Here is a 24534-nt window from a genome sequence, read left to right as displayed (position 1 = left end):
TTCAATATTTATATATACTATGATCTCATTTATATCATATCTCATTATAGATTACACTTGGTTGTAGAGTAGATCTTGCTTATGTGGTTGTAAGCTTTGGTAGTGAGTTTTTAATACATATTATGAGTAGATATGATAATCTCTCTTAGCTTCATTTCATATGTTTGTTTTTTAATTAAAAAGCAACAAAACAAGGGTGTCAACCTTTTATACAACAGCTTGTAGGAGGAAAAGGAAAGAATACAAAACAAGGGTACAAACCAAAAGCAAAACAAGGTCGGGTAGGCCAAAAACAACAAGCCAAAATTTCGTTGTTAGAAGCCTACCAAACCAGCAAGAACCCAAACCTAGCTCAAGAGTGGGGAGAAACACCCAAAACATGACACGGAGGGGTTTAAAGGGAGGGGAGGACTTCCCCTTCTACCTACGACAAACAATAGTCCAAGTGATACTACTATTAGGGACATCAAAGGAAGAATCAATCAAGGAAGGGCCCATAGAGTTTCTATCCATAGAAACATCAAACTACTATAGAACAACATCTAAAGTAGAAACTACATGAGCAGAATGTTGTTGTTGAACAGGAGCAACAGGTGTAGGGGCCTTCAGGATAGAAGAGGCCACATCACTAGTAACAAGAGGGTCAACAGAAGCTTCAACAATAGTAAGAGGCACAACCCATACTGAACACACATACCAAACACGCATTAAGTGGTTCAATAAGGGGATTAAAGGAAGTTGTTTAGGGTTCGATAGAGAGATTGATCTAGACCCAATCCCACAACTTGCCCAAAATCACATCATGGTCATGAGAAGAGGAAAAGGAAGCAATGAAATAGCCTTTAGGACAAGGGAAAAGCTCAATGGAATGGGAAACTAAAGGCTTCCAGGAATCATTCACCCATCGATGGAGATCTGGGAGAAGGCCAAAATCCAGTAAATCTATAAACCAATGCACAGCGTTGGTAGAAATCAATATTTTCCACAACCTTCTGGCCACAAACCACCATAAGGGAGGTCTTGGCACAAGGGAAAGAACGAATCCCCTTAGGGGGATAAGCAGCAAATCTAGCCACGCAAGAAAAGCTTCATCCACCAGCAAAGGAAGCAAGTCTAGGAGGAACCTTAACGCCCACAAGATTACCATCAGCTGAAGAGGCAACATCACCAAAAGGAACCGCTACAGCACCTGCACCCATGACAAAATTACCAACACCATGACCAAGAAGGGCATCAAATACATCCAATCCACATGTTGCAAACACAATAGCAGACGTAGGGGCAGCAAGAACAGGACTGATGCAGAGTCCTACAGACACATACCTAAGGACAAGTCCAATAGGGTTAGGCTTTGACCCTTCAAATGATCACAAGGGCCCTACAAGGAAGGACTCCACACTTTTGGGTAGAACTACTCACAAATCCACTGGGCTAACACCTCCTCAAAATGAGTAACAGGCCTCAACACCTCCAATACACCATTCCATGATTCCTTCTCTTAGGGGATTTGGAATTGGTCCATTCATGACTACTAAGGACTATTCCAAGAATTATTTTAAGGTTTTGTCTTCAAATCCTTATACCTCCTTTGGAAACCTACTCCCTAGGCTAGTAGCCCTATTTAGCGAGAGAATTGACCTTAACTCCAAAATATTCCACACACTCTGACAAACTACTCACCATTCCAGATACCATTTTGGGAGTTACACTCATCTCCAAAATGGGTTGGCAAGATCTACACTTTCAAGGTCTAAACCCCTTAGAGGCCTAGAGACCTAATTAGGGCGATTAGGCCTATTTTACAAAGCAACTACCATTTCTTGAATCCAAACTGAAAAATCAACTTCATGAGCATGTGGGGGATGGTGAATAATCTCTAATTCCAGGGTTGCACACCTGGAATCCACCGTTACAATTTTTTATGATGACTGTCCTAATTTTGCTTAAGGTAGTCACATGGAGATGCCTACCTAGATTTACCTCTTTCTCCTCACAACCAAGTCTCCCCGGAAAAAACCCATGAAAACCCTAGAATACATAGGCCAATCCTACACTCCACCAAAGAAAGAAGCTTCAAGATGGAAAGAATGCAAGATATGGCCATTTTTGGCTAAAACCCTAGCCAAACCCTTACTTTCCGGGTTACAGTCAGAGAAATGAAGGGTTCCACCTACTCAGAAATGATCAAAGCCTCAGACCACCACCAAAATAAATCTGATTCAACCCTCCAACTACTCCATGAATGGTTTTGCTCAATTCAATCCGTACAAGGACGTACAATCTCTGCAAACTCAGAATTTCTGGGAAAACTCAGTTTTGTTTGTGTCTTATTGCATCAAAAATTCAAACCACAACCTCTCCAATTTTGGGAATCGTGTCCACAAGGATTGTATCCCTCTCCAACGGTTACCAACCAAATTTGGAGGAGGTTGGAACCGTTGAAAGGCTTACATCAATCGTATTTTGAAAAGTTGTAATTTTGCTCTCAAAAGTTGCATTTTCAAAAGTCGCATTTTTGTATAAAAGTTGTCAAACACTACAAGTTTGGGATCCACACAACTTGGATCAACCAAACACCACTAAGACATCCTAAAAACCTATCAAACACAAAAACAAACATCCTACTATCCCTATTGACCACATTGTCCCAATTGGCTTATCAAGTTGCCTAATCAGTGACATTGGTTTACAAGGTGGGGTCTTTATTGAATACATGAAACTTGCATAAACACGAGACACTAAGACAAACACTATGATCCTAGTCTTCATCCTCAGATCCATGATTTGCTTGTTGAAGAGGTGCCCCTACACCAAGGACCCACTACCAACGTAGCAGCAAACACAAGGGTAGCGAACCCATCCATTGTAGCAACAATAGCCCCAAAGGTGGTACCACCCACAGTGGCACCCATGGGAGGGAGGGGGGGACCCGAACCACCAAACACAGATAGAAGCTTGGCACAGGAGTTTTTTATTAAGGAAAATCAGGTTTTAAGGGACCTGAAACCCGCTTACATAATGGAGGAAAAGCATGAAAGAAACAAGAGAAGACAAGACAAAAACAAAAAACCTGCTAAAAGACTAGCAGAAAACCCAACAACTAGAAACAAAACAGCACAGAGCCAGCGAGAGACTAGCAACCAAAGACCAGCATTACATATCAAATAAAAACTTTTATGGACTCCTCTGCATTCTTAACCAACAGCATCATAGCCTTTGTAGGTTCTCTCAGATCTTTGTTCTTCTGCTTCAGCTGAATGTCTTTCGTCTTTTGGAAGTGGCATTCAAATTTCTTCAGGAGAGAGAGTCGTTAGCAAAAGGCATCATTGTATCCCTTGACTTAACATAAACTTGCAATCATTATATCCCTTATGTTTGTTACGTTGCATATTCTTTGTGTAATTAGGGAGAAGTTTGTTGTTGACTTTCTGCTACATGCTCTCCAATAGTAGACTCAAAACTGCAATCAATTGATGAAACAATCTTGGAAGAGTTTCTAGAGTCATTGGTAATGTAAGTCATTTGGGAGTTCAATTAGGGGTAGGGGCTTTGTTTGAATTGGTGTCACTTAATAGAATTGTGAATAAACTTGGCATGCATTCTAAGGCCTCTATTTTTAAATGTTTTATTCCTTTTAAATTCTCCCAATATGTAATTATTTATTATTATGGTTTTGAAAAGTTGTCTTTTACTTTTTGCCTTTGGATTAGGTAATAGCATTTAGCATTGGATAAAAACCAACTAAAATGATGTGAAAATAATTTAAAAAATAATTAATTATAATAAAGATAATTTTCACATGTACATTTTGTACCCTCCAATATATTATTCAAAATATATTTTATTATCAAGATAACTATTGCACCCCTTTTAATGCTAAGTGTTGTTTTCTAACTTAGAATCATTTGAATATTTCACTTCAAAATGTGAATTTTGACTTATTGACTATGAAACGCATCAAATCACCTCGATTTACGAGTTATTTGGTTTTTTGAAAGGAAGTTTTATTTTGATGGATGAGTGCTATTGATGGAAGCTTTGAACAATTAGAACACATGACAAGAGAACCAAAGAATGGATGCATGCATAACGATACATGTGTAAATACTATTGCCACCAACAATGACCATGAACATCCTTGATAAGTAGATGTGTTAAATGGAAATAACCAGTGATCATGATAGAGGGTGTTCAAGTCTGCCAACAAATTTACATCTTCCAACAATGTAAGACATCCTTTAAAGAATATGAGGCTAGAGATTATCTATAAAAATCTCTACTGAAGCTGAATAGAATAAAGATATAGATCTATCCCACGGAAATGAATACTTTAATGATTCAACGAAACGCTGACGATCCCTGCTTACAGCTCATTTGTGTATTAAATAGGAGAAAGTTGATTGCGTGTAAGGTGAAGATTCATTTTGGATAACCGAATACATTCAAAAATCTTGAAGGTAAATTCGTGCCAAAATTTCTCCGCTGACAGAAAAAAAAAAATCCAACGTGAGATGATTCCGGTGGGCAAAGCCAATGTAATACAAGCCTATCGACTAAATATATAAAAATTCACATGATGTATACTCTAGACCAAGACAATGTTTGTTGGGTTTTATTGTCTCCTAGACTACAAGGGGAGATTCAACAATAAGATCAATATGACTAACAAATATTGTATTCATAAAAGTTTTAACTTTACACTTTTTGATTTAGAAAATCCATTGATCTGTGACATGACAAGGGGACTCGAACACTTTTCTGCAAAGACTTTTTTGCCTTTACTATCTTTTTGAGATGAACTACTTAAAGAAGGAGCATCGTTGTTAACAACATATTTCTTCTTTAATGAAGCATTGGGTGGTTGAACTGGTAATTACTATTTCAATCTATTGATTTATTTCTACAACATTTTGTGTTGATTACAAAACCATATAAACATAGGCTTATATTGATGCTAACATTCAAATATTATCTTTGCCTCTTGATTGTTACTAAAGTTAATTTGTAAGGAAAGCATGCCATTTATGTATAGGATAGACATGATTTCGAAAACTACACACATCCAACTTGGATTCTACCAATAATGCTCAAAAATAATACAATTCACAATACCTTATAACTTTTGATATTAAATGAAAATGGATTAGTTCCTTTCACTAAAAATGGTTTCCTTTCCTATATACTGTTGGATTGAAATACCACAATGCTCACCCTTCCAAAATACTCATCAATATGTGGAAGAAGTTTGTGCTTTCAATATACCTAATGATACATGGAGGAAACATTAAAGCACATGAGAGCAAATAGGTACATAGAACCTGAGTGATATATAAAAAAGATGTCCTATCAACATCAACTTAGAAATAGCATTTATTCCTATCAAGATGTACATACTATAATAGCAACAAACAAATAACAAAGGCAAGTGGAAAATGAAAATATCCATATTTTTCATTGACAATTTCTGGGGACTAAACAATAGACATTATTGTTGTAGCTCCATTAAGCACTAGATGTAATAATTTACTCAAGATGCTTAACTCGTAAATGTAAAGCAAAGGCATCGTGACTATTGAATGTTTTGATTTGTTTCAGCTTTGTGAATTTTATTTTATTTTTAAACTTTATTTGCACCAAAAATGATGAAACAAAAATAATGATCTTGATTTGACAAGTTGTTGCACTTTGACCACAATCTAAACAAATTTTTCCATGTATTCCTCCAAAACACATTTCCAAAGCTATAAAAACAAATTTCACTCATGTAGTAGATTTCAAAACTTTGTTACATAAAAAATGGTTGATCACAAAGCCAATTTCGGCCAACATATGCAAAATTTATGCTATTTTGAAATTTTTCACTAGATTTAAACAAGATACACCCCTCTCCAATGCAATTTTACATATTATATTGATTTTCAAGGATTAAAATTTATCATGTGGACAAATTGGACCTCTAAGCATTTGTAATCATTGGAATTGTGTATAAGCCTAATTTTTAGATAAGTAAATTTCATAGAATGATTTGACATAATGAAATGGACAAGATTGTAGATACATGCAAAGGTGTGTGAAAAATAAATTGAATGAATGATTCAATAATCGAATAATCTATTCAACAATATACAAGCATATATAAAGAGATTACAAGGACGATGTTCTAAATTAAGAACAAGTCGTTTAAAGTGAACTACTAAAAAGCTAAACACTAAATAAAGCTTAAAAACTAATTAACTAAAAAGAAAAAGCTAAATGCTAAATAAAGCTTAAAAGCTAATTAACTAAAAAGCTAAATGACCATTAAACAAGGAACTAAATATAGGTGACTAAAATATAATTAAATATTCTAATACCCTCCCTTAATGGTCATTCTATCTACTAACTACCCTACAAAAAATACTACAAGTCTTTTGATCACAAATGAAAAGAACACTATGTTGTGGTGGAGACCCTCCCTGGATCTGAAAAGTGTTAATGACCAAGAATACCAGAATACATCCAACCTGATGTTGGGTAACCAAACTGAAACCTAAAACCATAATTTTGAGGAAAATCGGCAAACCCTTTTGCAGAAGAGTACCAACTCCAAAACTGACTGCAAGATACCACGGTTGCATATGTTCACCCTGGCAAGTGCGGCCCAAACTAACTGCAACAAAGCACGATTTTGAGGAAAAAACCTTCAAACCCTAAAATAGGAACCCTCAAAAAGAGAATTTATGATTTTGAGGAGAAAATCGAAAAACCAAGAAATCTGAGGTTACAAATCAGCGTTTTTGTGGAAAAAAATGGTAAAACCCAAATAATTAAAATCTTACACGAATATTGCGGATTACATATGAGATAATTTTTAAGGGAAAATTATAAACCCTATGAACAATTTTTGAGGAAAAAATCGTGAAAACCCTCCAATGATTTTTTGTGGAAAAAATCAGAAAACCAACAGACAATTTTTCAGGAAAAAATCGTGAAAACCTCGAGACCTGTAAGACGAGGTATGGCCTAAATCAATCTAATAAAGGTAATGATATTCAGATATCGTGAGCATGCACTATTTCCAGGTGTTGTGGTAGCTTTTGAACTTTTGATTGTGTTCCAACATGATGTTGGTCAAAGATGCCATCACAAAAATGGAGGTTGAATGAGGTCAACCTAGTGAAAGCATGAGATAGAAGAATCTGATTCAAAAAACAGAATAGAAGCAGTTGCACAAAAAATTTGAAACCCTGGAGGAGAAATTTGGTACGAATCCTAAGGCACGAATTTCGAGGTTTGGAAAAACCTAGAAATTAAAATTTTCTGCAAACTTAAAACCTGAATTTTTTCCTAAAAAATAATCAGAAAATAAATAATAATTTGTAGAAAATAAAAAAATACCTCTAATTTTTTTGTAAAAAAACTAAAAAAATATTGACGACACAAAAAAAAATAGGGGCAGAAACCCTAGGTCGGATGTACAACATAAACAGCGCCCAGAAGACACCAAAATTCCCGACGTCCACAGAATTAGCAGAAATTGTTGACTATTTTTAAATTCCAAGGCAAATTCGTTGGCACAAAATTTGAGGCACGAAAAACAAGGCACCAATAAAAATCAGAGATCAACCGAGAAAAGCTCTTGAAAACCCCATCAAGAAGAATTTGAAATCAGAATGCAGATTAGATGCCTCAAAAATCGAAGCATGGAAAACGATGCACCCAAAAAAATCTAGCGACGACCCAATTGAGGTCTCGAAAAAACTATCAGGAATCTGCAACCAGAATAAAATTTTGACTTAAAATGAAGGGTCAAAACCCTAGTCAAAAATTGCAGAAACCCTAGGAAAATTTTCAATCTACAAAAACAAACTTTATGTTGTAGGCCCGAAAATCTCCAGAACCCTTAAAAAAACATAAACTACTACCCAACACAAAGAAATTCGCCCACGAACCAGAAACCCTCAAAAAGCCTTCAAAAAAGCAAAATCGTTTTTTTATAAAAAGACAATTACAAAAAATCTGGAAAATATTCCACAAAGAAGGCCATGAATTTTTATTAAAAAATTTGCCCCACTTTAAAAAATCCCATCGACCTGCTCTGATACCATGAAAAATAAATTGAATGAATGATTCAATAATCGGATAATCTATTCAACAATATACAAACGTATATAAAGAGATTACAAGGACGATGTTCTAAATTAAGAAAAAGTCGTTTAAAGTGAACTACTAAAAAGCTAAATGCTAAATAAAGCTTAAAAATTAATTAACTAAAAAGAAAAAGTTAAATGCTAAATAAAGCTTAAAAGCTAATTAACTAAAAAGCTAAATGACCATTAAACAAGGAACTAAATATAGGTGACTAAAATATAATTAAATATTCTAATAGTATGACTAATTGTGCTAGTTTTGATAGTTAATTCAAGTTTTACAAATTAGAATAAAATGAAAGGAGGCAAGTTTTGAACTTTAGGCCCCTAGGAAATGATACAAGTTTTTTTTCCTTAAAAAGTCTTATTGCCCTATGACTTTTGATAGAGATATAATATTCTCGGCTTTAATCAAATTATACAAAAAATGGCACTTTAGGCAAAGAATTTGACCAAATAACTAAATGGGGCAAACTTATCTTACTTCCAACAAGTTGTCATAGTTTAGAAGGCCATTATAACATAAATGTCTTATAAACACTTAAAAAACACACGTAATTAATAAAAATGCCTTACAACACAAAAGAACACGTTTAGCAATACCTTCTAATAGCAAAAATGTCTTCACCAATGCCTTCTACTTCAAAGAATGTCTTCAATAGTGTGTACTATTTCAAAAATAACTACAAGAGGATGCCTATGAGCTGTTTTGTGAGACTAGAAATGCAACTTATATATCCAAAGAGGGATAATGGAAAAAAGAATAGATGTAGGCCCAAAAATGAAATGCAAAGAAAGATTAACAAAATGAAATAATAAATGACAAAGTGATGCATAAAAGTATTCAATCAAACATATTCCATTCACGCAAAATGTGATACAAATGTACACATTTGTCAATATGTAATGTTGATCAATTCATCTTAATGGGAATTAGCTAAGAGTGTTTATAATAGTGTTACATAATGGATAGCTAAGAAAACGCCATAATGATCATGCCCATGCTCCCTTATGCGTACTTATTACACTAAAGTTGATAAAGCTACGTGCAAATACCAACCGAATCCAAAAATTTCTCCATGCCTAGTTAACAACTAGGTGAGGATAAGAATTGAATTTAGGAATTTGGAAATTTTGATTTTCCATTACAAAAGAAAGGTTTTAAAGTTTCTAAAAGGAAAAGTCAATGGCATTATGAATCATGAGAGCGCTCATGGTGAGAACAACAAATACATTTTATTTTTTTAATTGTTAAAAGAACAATTACATATGTTAATCAAAAGAAAACTCGTGAAAACAATTGGCCAAAAACTATTCTTAAATTTAAAAGGCCAACTATTGTAATATGGTTGCCATGTTGAATCATATAGGGCTTAGCTAAGGCTTGATACCAAAATAGACTAGTTTGATTTGTATACCAATGAGCCCAATGACAAGTGAAAATAGCATAACTCAATGGAAAGGTGAAGGGCCAAATGAAAATGTATCCTCACCCAAACTATAGCCACTTACTTCCCAAAGTTTCATTTTCATTTGGTTTGCAGTTTAAATTGGAGCAATGTTGTTTCATCATTTGTTTTGTCATATGACGTCAAATCATATGCTTGTTTAGAACTTTGTAATAAGTCTATTTTTGTATTTAATCCTATGATTAGGCTAATATGTAATCACCAATACAGGAAATGTATAACTATCTTACTACACCCAAAATTTTACACACCACATTGATATACTACATTGTAATTGCCAAGAACCATTCTTAAATTTAAAAGGTCAACTATTACTATGATGGTTGCCATGTTACATCATATAAGGCTTAGCTAAGGCTTGATACCAAAATAGACTAGTTGGATTTGTCGGTCAACGAGCCCAATGACAAGTCAAAATAGCATAGCTCAATGAAAAGGTGAAGGGGCCAAATGAAAATGTACCCTCACCCAAACTATAGCCACTTACTTCCCAAGGCTTCATTTGATTTGCAATTTTAAATTGGAGCAATGTTGTTTCATCATTCGTTTTGTCATGTGACATCAAATCATATACTTATTTAGAACTTTGCATTAAGTTAATTTTTGTATTTAATCCTATGATTAGACTAATATGTAATCACCACTACAAGAAATGTATAACTAACTTACTACACCCAAATTTTTACACACAGCATTGAAATACTATATTATATTGACAAGATAAAAATAGAATACACAAATAGATAATAGCATGCTACCACACCAAACTTGCAACATATATCATCCCTTTTTGGAATTTACATGAATTTAATCCTGAAACAAAAATTCCAACTTACGATGATAATTGCATTATCTATATTAATATAAACTTAGAATAAAATTGCCAACTATAAGGTACCTTTTAGAATATTTTTTATTTAGGGCCTGCACACACCATTAATCACTAGAAACTTATATTAGGACATTAAATATTTAGGGTCTATAATAACATTTAAAACAATATATATTCATTATTAACAACTAATTTATTACATGTACATAATTACTATTTTGATCATTAGGAATATTTGCAAATTGCAATCTCAAAGGACAGTTGTCCTTGTATTTCAAAAGCATGGGCAGATTTCTCGTTCATCCATCTTGAGGTCATATACTTGAGAAGACCCTCAAGCCCAAGGGCATGATTGGAATTTTTATCCTCAACACCCACTAGTCCACCAACATGGCAAGATCTTCTTTGGTCCATCCATTTTGGAGTGGTGTACTTGATTAGACCCTCAAGCCTAAGGGCATGATTAGATTTTTGATCCTCAACACCCCTTGGCCCACTAGCATGGCAAGATCTCTTCTCCATCCGTCTCGGGTGGCATGCTTGATATCTTGTGAACTTGAAAGGCTGGTTGTCCTTCCTATTTGCAAGATAATACTATAAATTCAAAATAGCTTCAATAACTTATTTTTTGATATATGTATATATATATTTGTTCTTAGTTTATATCGCACAGTTATGCAATATTCTTCAATTGGATAACTGAATATTATTCTTTTTTGCAATCAATATTTATCTCATATATGTATTGTATATAACAATTTTCATTCTTCAATTGGATTACTGAATATTATTCTTTTTTGCAATCAATATATCTCAATTTCCACTTGATTTCTGAATTCTGTCATCGTCCAATGCATGCCTTCCTAAAATGAGATTTCTCGCCTTTTATATCTCCCTTAGTAGAGGGAGTCATACTCCTCCATTTGGTAAGGAATGCCTCTCTTCATCAAACGCTGCATTAAGGTAATGTTTGGTAACGGCTGCCTTATGACCTTCAACCTAGTCGGCCATGTTGTGTCTATTTGCTGATAATTAAATTATTCTAACGTAGGTAAGCCCTGCTAATATTTTACTTATTTAATTTCTTTTGCATCTTGGTTGGCCCTGTTTTGTCTTCATTAATAATTAAATTATACTGCCCAAGGTCGGCCCTGCTAATACTTTACATATTTAATTTCTTTTGCATCTCAGTCAGCCCTGTTGTTATTTTATTTCAATGCTAAGGTTTCATTTATTAATGCTGTGATCTGATTGGGAAGGCAGTGTTCTCAGCGGGGGCATGACACAACACATGCACTGACCTCTAAGCAAAGTGTACAGCTAAGATAAACCACCAAACACTCGCCAAAAATGAGGAAGGAGAAGATCTTCAGCATAATTGCAGCCCCTAGATGAGATTGCCAAAGGAAGCCATAGGGGTTTCATGCTCTATTTCAAGATTCAAAGGATTTCATCCTCAAAGCGGCTACAGAACGCTAAATTCAGATATATAGCAACAAAAGAGAAGAGCCTTCTAATAGTCGTACAAGGAACATCTCATTTTGGGGAGGTCCCAAATCCTAGCACTTCCAAAAGTTGAGTACGTTGCCAATCTAACAAATGCTGTTCAAGTCAAAATGCCACCATAACTCAGCACCCACGCTCTAACAACATAACTGCTCTTTTTTAAAAGTCTATTTGTAATTCCCATAATGCCCTAGTAGAAACTGACTAAACAGAAATACTATTAAATATTAATTATTTGCTATTGCTAATTTCCCTAAACCTATCCCCCTCCTCCTTCCTACCCTCTTTAAAAAGACTTTCTCCTCCAGGCCATCGGGAAAAATAAAGGAATGGGCTTAAGAGATGCTGCACGATGAACTAATGGAATGAGGTCATTGCATAATATGACAAGGATTTAAAATTTTACGATCATGTTTTAGTATTACTATTACCTTCTTTAAAAAAATCAACTATGTTTCCAATTAAAATGAAAAGGAGAACAATATAGAACAAGGAAAAAAGTAACATGTTTGAATTATGGAACTAGTTTGCCAACAAACACATGGTTGGCTACAAAATTTGTAATAAATAAAGAATAAAATGACCTGGCTCATTGCAAATAACTTTTGGGATATCACAATTCCTACGTGATTATTTGATTACCATAAATACTGAAAGAAATTAAATATATGATAGTAACACATGCATAGAATACAAACCAAAATACCATTATTTACATCCGTGTATTACATATCCTTCCTTTTCATACAAATCAAAACCCTAACTCAAACTTAAAGAGAATGATGTTGCCATTGGATATTCATACAAATATGTTTATTGAGAAAGTGAACTCCAGATCTTAAGCCCAACTATAACTCCACATATTAGACTGCCATTATTCTTAAGTTTTACTTTTTAACGATTCATGCAAAGTGCCTCAAAGTCAGTTGAGAAAATTATTAATTTAGCCTTGGCTTAAACGCAGAAACATAAACTTGATCCCAACTCTACTGCAAAGAAGACAACTATATCAGAAACAAATATAGCCATCTTGGATAACAAACATGAATTTATATAGCCCCTGCTTCAATATATGAATTTCTACTAATCCATTGGCCTTTGCGAATGTTCCACATTCCAGAAATAAATGACCTCAATGGTCACAGTGTTGAAATAAAAGTACTGCACTTGACCAACATTCAAAATGTGAATGAAAGTAAAATAAAATCACCTACAAGGGAGTTTCTCACATGCTGGGTCCCCAAACAAATGGCATGATGGGCATTCCCTATAGTCAAGTAAAGAAATCAGAAGCAATAGAATATAACCTCCACAGTTCAGTGAATTTCCTCCAATGGATAACTCATTTCAGATCTCTATAGCAAGTTTCAAACAAACAACATGCTCTGCATCGAGCAGAAACATAAACTTACCTACGCCAAATGCCATGGATTTGTACTACCCTTTAATCTGTTCAGCATAGGCTCGCAAAGCTTCCTCTTTCAATTCTTTTTTAGCAACATGGCTTCGAACATGTAGTGAAGGTTGAAAGCCCCTGTTTTCCATTTCCTGTAATAGCATCTCCGCCATATGCCAATCCAAGGCCTGTATAACATGTGCTCTAATCAATTTGGTATATAAGTCCCTGTTAGGAGAATGACCACTGTTCTTAATCTCAGAGAAATACTGATAAGCCTTTTTAGTGTCACCCAATTTGCAAAATCCATCTATCAATATCTTGCATGTTATAAAAGGGATTTTATTTATATAGGACTGCTTGGCTTTTGAATACACATCACAAGCTTCTTCCATTTTTCCTGCCCTGGAAAAGCTGGCCATGATTACATTGAAGGCATATATATCAGATTTTAGTTGTCTGGTAGGCATACGTTCAAGCAATGACATGGCTTCCTCCAGTCTCTCGGCTTTACAGAGAGCAGTGACAATGGAGTTATATGTCGCATGATCAGGATGGGGACCATCTGCAACCAATTTTGATAATAATGCTTGAGCTTCTTCTATCTGCTCGTTGTTGCAGAATGTTCGAACTATTGTAGAATAAGCTTTCAAACTGTGTCTACGTTCCCCACTTGGAATAGTCTGTAAAATTTCAGCAGCAGTATCTGGGTTCACTGCGTCATTACAAAGGGAATCAACCAGAGAAATCAAGTAAGCTATCCCTGGGAATATCCCATATCAGTTTCAGGTAAATCATGTGCGCATCTTTTGGCCTCTTGCTTTTACAAAACTCTTTGACAATTTTAGAAGCAGCAGAGCCTACATTTCCTGGAAAAATATAAGCCTTTTCCACCTCTTCCAAAACAGTGAATGCCTCGTCAAACATAGAAGCCATGCAAAGCCCACTGAAAGTGACAAGATAGGATTTAGGTCCACGCTTGCAGTTAAATTCTTCATACCAGTTGAAGATCTTACGAGCCTGTGTCACTCTCTTTGCATGCAATAGATGCTCACTCAAAGTATCCAATGATGATGTAGTCACAACTCCCTTGTGCTTTTCTGCAACTTCTTGAAACAACTTTCGCATTATGTTGAGCCCATCCCCACTACCTTTATTGCAAATTGCCATAGTAATGCAGCTAATGCTATGTATAACACCGCTACTTGGAATATATTATTGCTGACAATCAATATCTAGGTTTTTAACAATTTTAACAAGCATGCTCCCACCTATGCTCAGATCTAGGGCTTGAAGCTGTGTTTCCAGTTCTTGTACCTCCCATTTCTCCTTGGGCAATCTAATAACATTTTCAACATCTCTTTTTTTTTCCTGAAAAATTGGAGTTTTCAGAATTACCTAAGGCTGAAGTAGTTTTTATCTGGGGTTCATCAGAACCATAGGGCTCTTCTTTACTCTCATTAGAGTTCAGATCATTTACATACTCTTCATTACTGTCATTATTAGGGTTCAGAAAAATAAAGAAAGAGAATATCTTCAGCATAATTGCAGCCCCTAAATGAGATTGCCAAAGGAAGCCATAGGGGATTCATGCTCTATTTCAAGATTCAAAGGATTCCGTCCTCAAAGCGGCTGCAGAACACTAAATTCAGATATAGCAACAACAGATAAGAGCCTTCTAATAGTCGTACAAGGAACATTTCATTTTGGGGAGGTCCCAAATCTTAGCACTCCCAAAAATTAAGTGCATTGCCAATCTAACAAGTGTTATTCAAGTCAAAATGCCACCATATCTCAGCACCCATGCTCTAACAACATAACTGCTCTTTTTGAAAAGTCTATTTGTAACCCCATAATGCCCTATTAGAAACTGACTAAACAGAAATGCTATCAAATATTAATGGCCTTCCTCCCCTCTTTAAAAAGACTCTCTTCCCCAGGCCATCGGGAAAAATAAAGGAATGGGCTTATGGGATGCTGCACGATGAACTAATGGAATGAGGTCATTACATAATATGACAAGGAATAAACTTTTACAATCATGTTTTAGTATTACCTTCTTTAAAAAAATCAACTATGTTTCCAATTAAAATGAAAAAGAGAACAATATAGAACAAGGGAAAAAGTAACATGTTTGAATTATGGAACTAGTTTGCCAACAAACACATAGTTGGCTACAAAACATGTGATAATAAAGAATAAAATGACCTGGCTCATTGCAAATAACTTTTGGTATATCACAATCCCTACGTGATTATTTGATTACCATAAGTTGAATATATGACAGTAACACATGCATAGAATACAAACCAATATACCATTATTTACATCCGTGTATTACATATCCTTCCTTTTCATACAAATCAAAACCCTAACTCAAACTTAAAGAGAATGATGTTGCCGTTGGATATTCATACAAATATGTTTATTGAGAAAGTGAACTTCAAATCTTAAGCCCAACTATAACTCCACATATTAGACTGCTTTTATTCTTAAGTTTTACTTTGAACGATTCATTGAAAGTGCCTCAAAGTCAGTTGAGAAAATTATTGTGAGATTTTGCTTTTCATGTGGTCAATGTATGATGCACAAGATGCACATTCATGATTTGCAACAAACTGACAGTCACAACTTACAATGCTGGCAGTTAAATTGATCAGACCTAATCCTTATCAACAGGCTCAATCAATAGATGGACAACAACTCTAACAGGATAGATTTCATGCACAGCCCAATAAAGCTAAAACAACCTAACAAACAATCTCGAATATGTGACATAAATCAGCAGAATAGTGGGAATGAATACATGTCCTTGGCATAGAAAACAAACACAACTTGGAGTTTTAATGATATAGTCCACGTGAACTACTACAATAGCCTTGAGATAACAGAGACTTCTCAGAAACAATAAGAATTCATAGGGTCAGATAAGCATCACCTGAAGGCTCGCCTCAAAACTGGCAGTAAATCTTACTATCCAAAGACATGGGCTCAAAAATGCATAACGAGAATATCTGAAACAGAATTTAGCCTTGGCTTAAATGCAGAAACATAAACTTGATCCCAACTCTACTGCAAAGAAGACAACAACTATATCAGAAACAAATATAGCCATCTTGGATAACAAACATGAATTTATATAGCCCCTGCTTCAATATATGAATGAGACTAGTTTTCTCCTTTTCAAGATAAATAGCATACAAGCTACATGAACTCATTTGCTCAAAATTTGTGTTTGCACTAAGTTTTTCTATGTGCGTTACAATCACTTGGCATGTTAACATTGTACTCAAAACTATTGGCCTTTGCGAATGTCCCACGTTCCAGAAATAAATGGCCTCAACGTTGCAACCTGATGACAAAGCTAACGTTTGGTCACAGTGTTGAAATCAAAGTACTGCACTTGACCAACATTCAAAATGTGAATGAAAGTAAAATAAAATCACCTACAAGGGAGTTTCTCACATGCTGAGTCCCCAAAAAAATGGCACGATGGGCATTCCCTATTGTCAAGTAAAGAAATCAGAAAAAATAGAACATAACCTCCACAATTCAATGAATTGCCTCCAATGGATAACTCATTTCAGATCTCTATAGCAAGTTTCAAACAAACAACATGCTCTGCATCGAGCAGAAACATAAACTTACCTACACCAAATGGCATGGATTTGTACTACCCTTTGATCTGTTCAGCATACGCTCGCAAAGCTTCCTCTTTCAATTCTTTTGTAGCAACAAGGAGGCTTCGAATGTGTAGTGAAGGTTGAAAGCCCCTGTTTTCCATTTCCTGTAATAGCATCTCCGCAGTATGCCAATCCAAGGCCTCTACAACATGTGCTCTAATCAATTTGGTGTATAAATCCCTGTTGGGAGAATGACCACTGTTCTGAAGCTCAGAGAAATACTGATAAGCCTTTTTAGTGTCACCCAATTTGCAAAATCCATCTATCAATATCTTGTATGTTATAAAAGGGATTTTATTTATATGGGACTGCTTGGCTTTTGAATACACGTCACAAGCTTCTTCCATTTTTCCTGCCCTGGAAAAGCTGGCCGTGATTACATTGAAGGCATATATATCAGGTTTTAGTTGTCTGGTAGCCATATGTTCAAGCAATGAGATGGCTTCCTCCGGTCTCTCGGCTCTACAGAGAGCAGTGATAATGGAGTTATATGTTGCATGATCAGGACGGGGTCCATCTGCAACCATTTTTGATAATAAAGCTTGAGCTTCTTCTATCTGCTCGTTGTTGCAGAATGTTCGAATTATGGTAGAATAAGCTTTCGAACTGTGTCTACGCTCCCCACTTGGAATAGTCTGTAAAATTTCAGCAGCAGTATCTGGGTTCACTGCATCATTACAAAGGGAATCAACAAGAGAAATCAGGGAAGCTATCCCTGGGAATATCCCATTCTCCATCAGTTTCAGGTAAATCATGTGCGCATCTTTTGGCCTCTTGCTTTTGCAAAATTCTTTGACAATTGTAGAAGCAGCTGACCCTACATTTCCTGGGAAAAAATGAGCCTTTTTCATCCCTTCCAAAACAGTGAATGCCTCGTCAAACATAGAAGCCATGCAAAGCCCGCTGAAAGTGACAAGATAGGATTTAGGTCCACGCTCGCAGTTAAATTCTTCATACCGGTTGAAGATCTTACGAGCCTGTGTCACTCTCTTTGCGCGCCACAGATAATCACTCAAAGTATCCAATGATGATGTAGTCACAACTCCCTTATGCTTTTCTGCAAGTTCTTGAAACAACTTTCGCATTATGTTGAGCCCATCCCCACTACCTTTATTGCAAATGGCCGTAGTAATGCTATGTATAACACCACTACTTGGAATATATTTTGGTTGTTTAAGAACCCAACGAAAAAATCTATCGAATTGCTGACAATCAATATCTGGGTTTTTAACAATTTTAACAAGCATGCTCCCACCTATGCTCAAATCTAGGGCTTGAAGCTGTGGTTCCAGTTCTTGTACCTCCCATTTCTCCTTGAGCAATCTAACAACATTTTCAATATCTCTCTTTTTTTTTTCTGAAAAATTGGAGTTTTCAGAATTGCCTAAGGTTGGAGTATTTTTTATCTGGGATTCATCAGAACCATAGGGCTCTTCTTTACTCTCATTAGGGCTCAGATCATTTTCATACTCTTCATTACTGTCATTATTAGGGTTCAGAACATTTTCAGACTCTTCATTACTGTCATTATGGTTGACAAAATTTTCAAAATGAAGCACAGCAGAAGAATATAAACAAATGGGTATTGCCGACATGACCTGGTTTTGGGGTGTCATTGATGCGATTCGAACCTTTTTCGTTCCTATGCAGGTAAAAGAGGTATTGACTGCTGATGAAACTGCGCGAAAAATCAATCCTGCCTTTGATCTCCACATTTTTGCTTGATGATTTCAGGTGAATGTAAGGCAGCCTGTGCTATACGTACTATTGGAAACGATCAGCCATGGGACTCCAGAAGTTCTAAAACATACTCACAATTTCAGCATTATTATTTATAATGGGTTATTGCATTGTGCAATATGACAGAAATCTAGGGTTTTTAATTTATTTTAGTTGTACTAACATAAGTTTTAAATTTAAATTGAACTTGAGTTAGTGGTAGCAATAATACCTGTATTTATGATCACAAGGAGAGAGGAGCTAAAAATTTTTGGTAAAAATAATCTCAAACTTTTTTAGAAAGAGCTTCAATCAAGAAAGAAGCATATTGAAAATAATATCACGTCTACATAATGGTTTGATTATGCAAGGTAGCTTTATGAGCATGATATGGAGGTGGCCTCCTCGTCCTTGGTCAACATTTCAACAAATCTTTTCACTGTGCAAGAGATTGAATTAGGTATTAAGAAGTTGGGTGTTGGTAAAGCTAAAGATTCAGATGAGCTTCAAGTAGAATATCTCAAGTGGGGCATGTATGTCCTTGCTCCTCATATTACAAAAATATTCAATAACATCATCCTCCATGGGTTTCCTAAAGATTGGACAACAAGTCTTGATGTACCTCTTTTCAAAAGCGACGATGTTAATAACCCTTCCAATTATAGGACCATAATGATCAATCATGTGTTTGCTAAACTCTTTGGAAACATGATAGAAAATAGAATTAGCAAATGGGCGGAAGAAAATCATAAACGTGCAAAGGGTCAAGCTGGTTTCAGACCTAAGCATTCCATAGTTGACCATGGTATTACTTTGAGATACATCATTGAAAAAGCTTGGGAGAAGAAGGAAGAAGTCTTTTGTTGCTTTGTTGATTTCAAGAAGGCTTTTGACATGGTCCCTAGAGATAAGTTTTGGCATAGGATGGAAGAGCTTAGTGTAGACACCAAAAATTGTCATGTCTAATTAAATAAATATTTTATTTATTTAATTACTTTAGCCTAGTGTAGACACCTAATATTTTATAGGATGGAAGAGCTTAGTGTAGACACCTAAAATTGTCATGTCTAATTAAATAGATATTTATTTAATTACTTTAACCTAATTCTTCTATTAATTAAATAAATCTTTATTTAATTAATTCATTCATTTATCCTCTTCCAGTCTTATTTCTCATTTAAATAAATACTTTTATTTATTTAAATTATCCTTTTCCTAAATTAAATAAATATCTTATTTATTTAATTATCCCACTTCTTCTATTAATTAAATAAATCTTTATTTATTTAATTAATTCATTAGCCTTTTTTACCTATGACACATGTCATTCATCTCTTAATTCCTACACTACCTACCCCTTTCATTATTTTCTTATTTCCTCTACCTACCCTCTAATCATAGCCGACCTCTTTTTACACCTCTTAATCTTATCCCTCCATTTCATATAGTGTCTTCTATATAAGGAGATGCTTCATTCATTATCAAACCCTAACTAATTTCTTGATCAATTGACTACTTGACTACACTACGTTTTCCATATGCGATCCTACTTGCAACCACATTTTTGTTCTTTGTTGAGCTCTTGTGCACATAAAATCTGAGAGCAAATATATCAAGCAAGATCAATGGAGATAGGAAGAATGGAGATCAAAATCTTATTGGACATGTGATGGTATAATCTTTGTGATTTCATTTGATTTGCATTGTCTTAGGTAATTTTCATATGTTATGGTGGATCTTTGTCGTTGTTAGGCTAGGGTTTTGTGGTTGAATCTATTTAGTCTTTCAATATTATCATTGTTGTTTATCCATTTTCACCATATACATTTTGGCACGCCCGGTGGGACTTTTGTCCCTTTTGCATTTAACATCCCTGTTGCAGATTTGGTGTTTTGATGTTGCAAATCTGACATTTCCGACAACATTTCGATATTTTCGCGTCTGCGTACTTTCGGATCACGTTTTTGGTTTTCTGTCGCGTCTACGACATCTGGGATCGCGTCTGCACGCTTGACAGTTTTTTTTTGGCAGATTCCAAAAAATCGCGTCTATGTTCCCTAATCGCGTCTGTGGGATTTTCAGGCACGTCTACGTCCAGTAGTCGCGTCTGCGTTCTGGAACCGCGTCTGTGTGATTTTCAGGCGCATCTGCATCCAGAAGTCACGTTTGTGTTTATGGTAACCGCGTCTGTGTACACTTATTTTGCATTTTGGATTTTCATTGATTCAAGTTTTTAGTCATTCGGTTTTTCAGATCTAGTTTATTTTGAGCTAACATCTTCAGATCTAACTAACGAAATTGGTGCAGCTTGTCTTGAAAGCAAAATCGTTTTGTCGAAGGCCCCTATTTTCACAAAGTCTTTTGGATCTAAAATTTACTTAACTTGTGTGCTTGCAGGAAGAGGTGATTATTTCAAACAATCCAAACTACTAATAAATCTTTGTTGCAGGTCCTTGGCAAGGGTTTTTTTATTCTTATTGTGTGTCTTGTTTTCATAGACTAGCAAACACTTCAATTGGTGCACTAAAATTGAATCATTGTCTTTTGTGTCTTGAGTAATAGGCTCTTTTTGTTTAATCTTTATAGGGCCTGTCTTCCTGTGTGGTCATTAGGACTACTAGTGAGAAGAGAACGACCCAAGTGGTAGCGAGGAAAACTCACCTCTTCCGAACCACTATAAACAATTGTATTCATGGTGAAAACTATGGATAACGTGTGCTGATTAGTTCATACCGACACTATGTCTCCCCATAAACCCGTTTGATCAAATTTATTTGATCAATTGTAGGGCATAACCCCTACCGGATGGGAGTCTTCTGTATTTACAGAGCTGAAAGTGTCGCATGTATGGTCACACGAGTGGATGCCCTTACTAGTACCTTTTTGTTTTAGAAGCCAAAATCCTTCTAGTTGTTGGGGCAAGAGGTCGGACCTCTGGTAGCAGCCCACACACATACGATTCTTAGTAGAGATACAAAGCTCGCCACGGGGAGTTTTCATGGGGACTGATGCTTGGCTGACCCGAGAAATGAGTGCCGAGGGTGGAGCCAATGAGGTCAAGCATCTAAGTATCCGCTTTGAATAGCGTAGCCTTGAGGGTAAAACTCCATGTGGGATCAACAACTATTGTCTTGGCCAACCATAAGAATTGTGTTTGACTTATTGTAAACATTCAAACATTCAAGACCAAACAGCAAAACATTGTGTCTTTTGTGTCTTCAAGTGTATACAAAACATTTTTACATCAAACAACACACTTTCTTGGAGTCATATTTTTGAGTCTAGACACTTGCAAACATTGAGTCCTCATCAACACTGTATCATCTTGTCATGAAAAAACAGTCAAACATTCAGATTTGGTCACAACAAAGCAACTTCACAGATTGGAAGAAATTGCACAAATTTTGCAGAAACGCGTCTGTGTCTGGCATAATAGCATCTGTGTCGTATAACCGCTTCTGTGAAGGGCAGAAACGCATTTGTGTTCTCAGAATCAACATTGCATTGACAAAATCTCAGAAACGCGTCTGTGTTAAACAGAACCACGTCTGTGTCAGGAAATCACGTCTGTGCAATATACAGGCACGTCTGCGTTCAGAATTGAAAAAACTTTTACAGTCCAGCAAACAAATACAGTTAGTTTCAGAATTCTTGAGCTTCCTAGGTTGTTTCTCCAGGTTTTCATCTAGCATTCAACCTGTCTTTGGGTCTCACACAGTCCATCATTGCTTTACACCTTACATTACATTCACATTTGTCTAAACTTGAGTCAAAAGGTCACTTGCTTGTCCTCATCATACTTTGTCAACACATTACATACAACAACATTTTGCTAAGTGGTCCCTCATCAAGGTCTATCACCTTTGGGTCTCATTTGGTCTTACTTAGAGTCAAGGTCAACTTACCTCATCAAGAGAAACTATCCTCTCTTTGGAAGTCACACCTACTCTACTACATACATACTTGGTCTTACACTTTGGACATTGCAAGTACACCTCAGATTCATTTACATTCCATCCAACTCTTAGTCTTCCATACTCTTTCCATTTTTCATCTAGTCTCACACATCTCGGTCAATACCTAGTTCATGGTTGAAACCCGTCTTCAAAAATCTAGGAGAGAAGCTAAAGAGGCTCAAGAGTCCGCAAACATGAGCTCCTATGAGTATGACAATGATATCTTTTTCAATTCTGATCATACTACATTACCTGACATGGATGCCTATAGAAACATTCCAAATATTGAGAACATGGACACTACAAACAATAATGATACACACAATGACAATATGGACAACTTCTTCGTACATTTAGCAGAAGTGGAAGACACCATTATGAATCCCCATTTTAATCAATTGGTTGAGGAAATAATGAGAAGAGATAGACAATACTTTCTACAAGTGATGGCACAAAGTGGAGCCAAGATACCTCATGATTTTGACATGTCTCAAATAATGGAAAATCGACCTTTGCAACAACCTCACCTCAACATGGATCAAAGGAGGCCTAATAGTGGAGGCAATAGAGGACCACATCTTGTGCCTGAATCACCATCATCTTTGTTTCAAAAACCAGAGGTCCCATACACACATGGTCAAGCATATGATACTCATCTCCGCAGACCATTATGGAAGTCTTATGCAGAAAAATATGCTCAATCACATACCAATGCTAAGGAACCACCAAAGCAACTGGATATTCAAAGGCATGCTCAAAATTTGGACACAAGGAAACCTCATGTCAAATTTGGGGGCAACACACTAGAACAAACTCATGACATGTCTGTAGAGTATGGTATACATGGACAAAGCAGATATTTCGTTCCTCAACATGAATCTATACCAAGTGGTCCATATACGCAGCATCATTATAGACCTCCTCCATATGAACATGTGTATGATCAATATCATCCATATATGCAACATACTCCTCCTCCAATTGGTGCCTCAAGCATGGGGTATGGTCCAAGAATTCGATCTCCACCTAAGAGCAATTTGGAACAACAAATCAGGGACTTACAAAAGAAAATGGAGGACATAAATACACCGAAGCCAACATACACAATGAGAGACATATGTCCTCATCCATTTGACAAGAGCATTCCAATGCCTCCTTTTCCTACACACTTTGTGACACCTAAGTTTGACAAGTATAGAGGAAAAGGGGATCCTAAGGCACACATAAGACAGTTTTTCACAGCTTGCATCGAGGTAGCAGCAGAAGAGACATATTTGATGAGATTATTCCCACAAAGCTTAGGTGATCAAGCTATGGAATGGTTCTCCCAACTTCCACCTGGTATTAAGTCATGGGGTGACTTGGCAGAGGCATTTATTCAACATTTCTCCTACAACATAGAGACAGACATATCAATCACTACTTTGTGCAACACCAAGCAAAAAGATGGAGAGTCTTTTTCATCATTTTTACAAAGATGGAGGAATCTAGCCAGCAGATGCTCTTGTGAAATTCCACAAAAACAAATGGTAGAGATGTTCACTCAGAATGTTAACAAAGACATTGGTTATGACCTAAGGAAAGCTTGTTTGTCCACCTTCAAGGACGTCATTGAAAAAGGCTTAGCAACAGAGAAGGTCCTAATTGAACAAGGAGTCATCAAAATATTCAAAGAAAACAAAGATGACTTTAAAGGAAAAGATAAGCCAAGATTTTGGAATAAAAACAAGAATACAGTCAATGATGGTGTTGTTGATGCCAATACAGTGCGACCCAAAATCGTTTTTTTGGGATCAAGCTCTACAAACAATCAAATGAATACTCAAACAACTTCTAGATCATGA

General features: G+C 35.9%; 2 protein-coding genes across 5 annotated transcripts; both read right to left on the bottom strand.

Annotated features, from left to right (window-relative positions):
- Nucleotides 1–528: 528 nt before the first annotated feature.
- LOC131060288 (small ribosomal subunit protein mS80 (rPPR6)-like) lies at nucleotides 529–14502 on the bottom strand. The gene is made up of 4 exons (XM_057993462.2): nucleotides 14160–14502; nucleotides 13378–14047; nucleotides 1097–1323; nucleotides 529–683 (listed from the first exon to the last, which is right to left on the bottom strand). The coding sequence occupies exons 1-4, from the start codon at nucleotides 14500–14502 to the stop codon at nucleotides 529–531; spliced, it is 1395 nt and encodes a 464-aa protein (XP_057849445.2).
- Nucleotides 14503–16425: 1923 nt separating this feature from the next.
- On the bottom strand, nucleotides 16426–18860 carry LOC131060265 (small ribosomal subunit protein mS80 (rPPR6)). Of its 4 annotated transcripts, none has more exons than XR_009110319.2 (3): nucleotides 16981–18859; nucleotides 16783–16835; nucleotides 16426–16696 (listed from the first exon to the last, which is right to left on the bottom strand). XR_009110319.2 is itself a non-coding variant. In XM_057993442.2 (2 exons), exon 1 carries the CDS (start codon nucleotides 18728–18730, stop codon nucleotides 17006–17008), a length of 1725 nt encoding a protein of 574 aa, XP_057849425.2. In that variant the 5' UTR covers nucleotides 18731–18860; the 3' UTR covers nucleotides 16426–16684; nucleotides 16981–17005. The 4 variants fall into 4 exon arrangements, 2 of the variants coding, with proteins under 2 accessions (XP_057849425.2, XP_057849424.2); XR_009110318.2 differs by having other exon boundaries at nucleotides 16426–16684; XM_057993442.2 differs by lacking the exon at nucleotides 16783–16835 and having other exon boundaries at nucleotides 16426–16684; nucleotides 16981–18860.
- Nucleotides 18861–24534: the final 5674 nt, after the last annotated feature.

This window comes from Cryptomeria japonica, chromosome 1, assembly GCF_030272615.1.
Source record: "Cryptomeria japonica chromosome 1, Sugi_1.0, whole genome shotgun sequence".
NCBI classification, from domain to species: Eukaryota; Viridiplantae; Streptophyta; class Pinopsida; order Cupressales; family Cupressaceae; genus Cryptomeria; species Cryptomeria japonica.
Note: the sequence above shows the minus strand (reverse complement) of the source record. Positions and strands in the feature narration are given on the sequence as shown.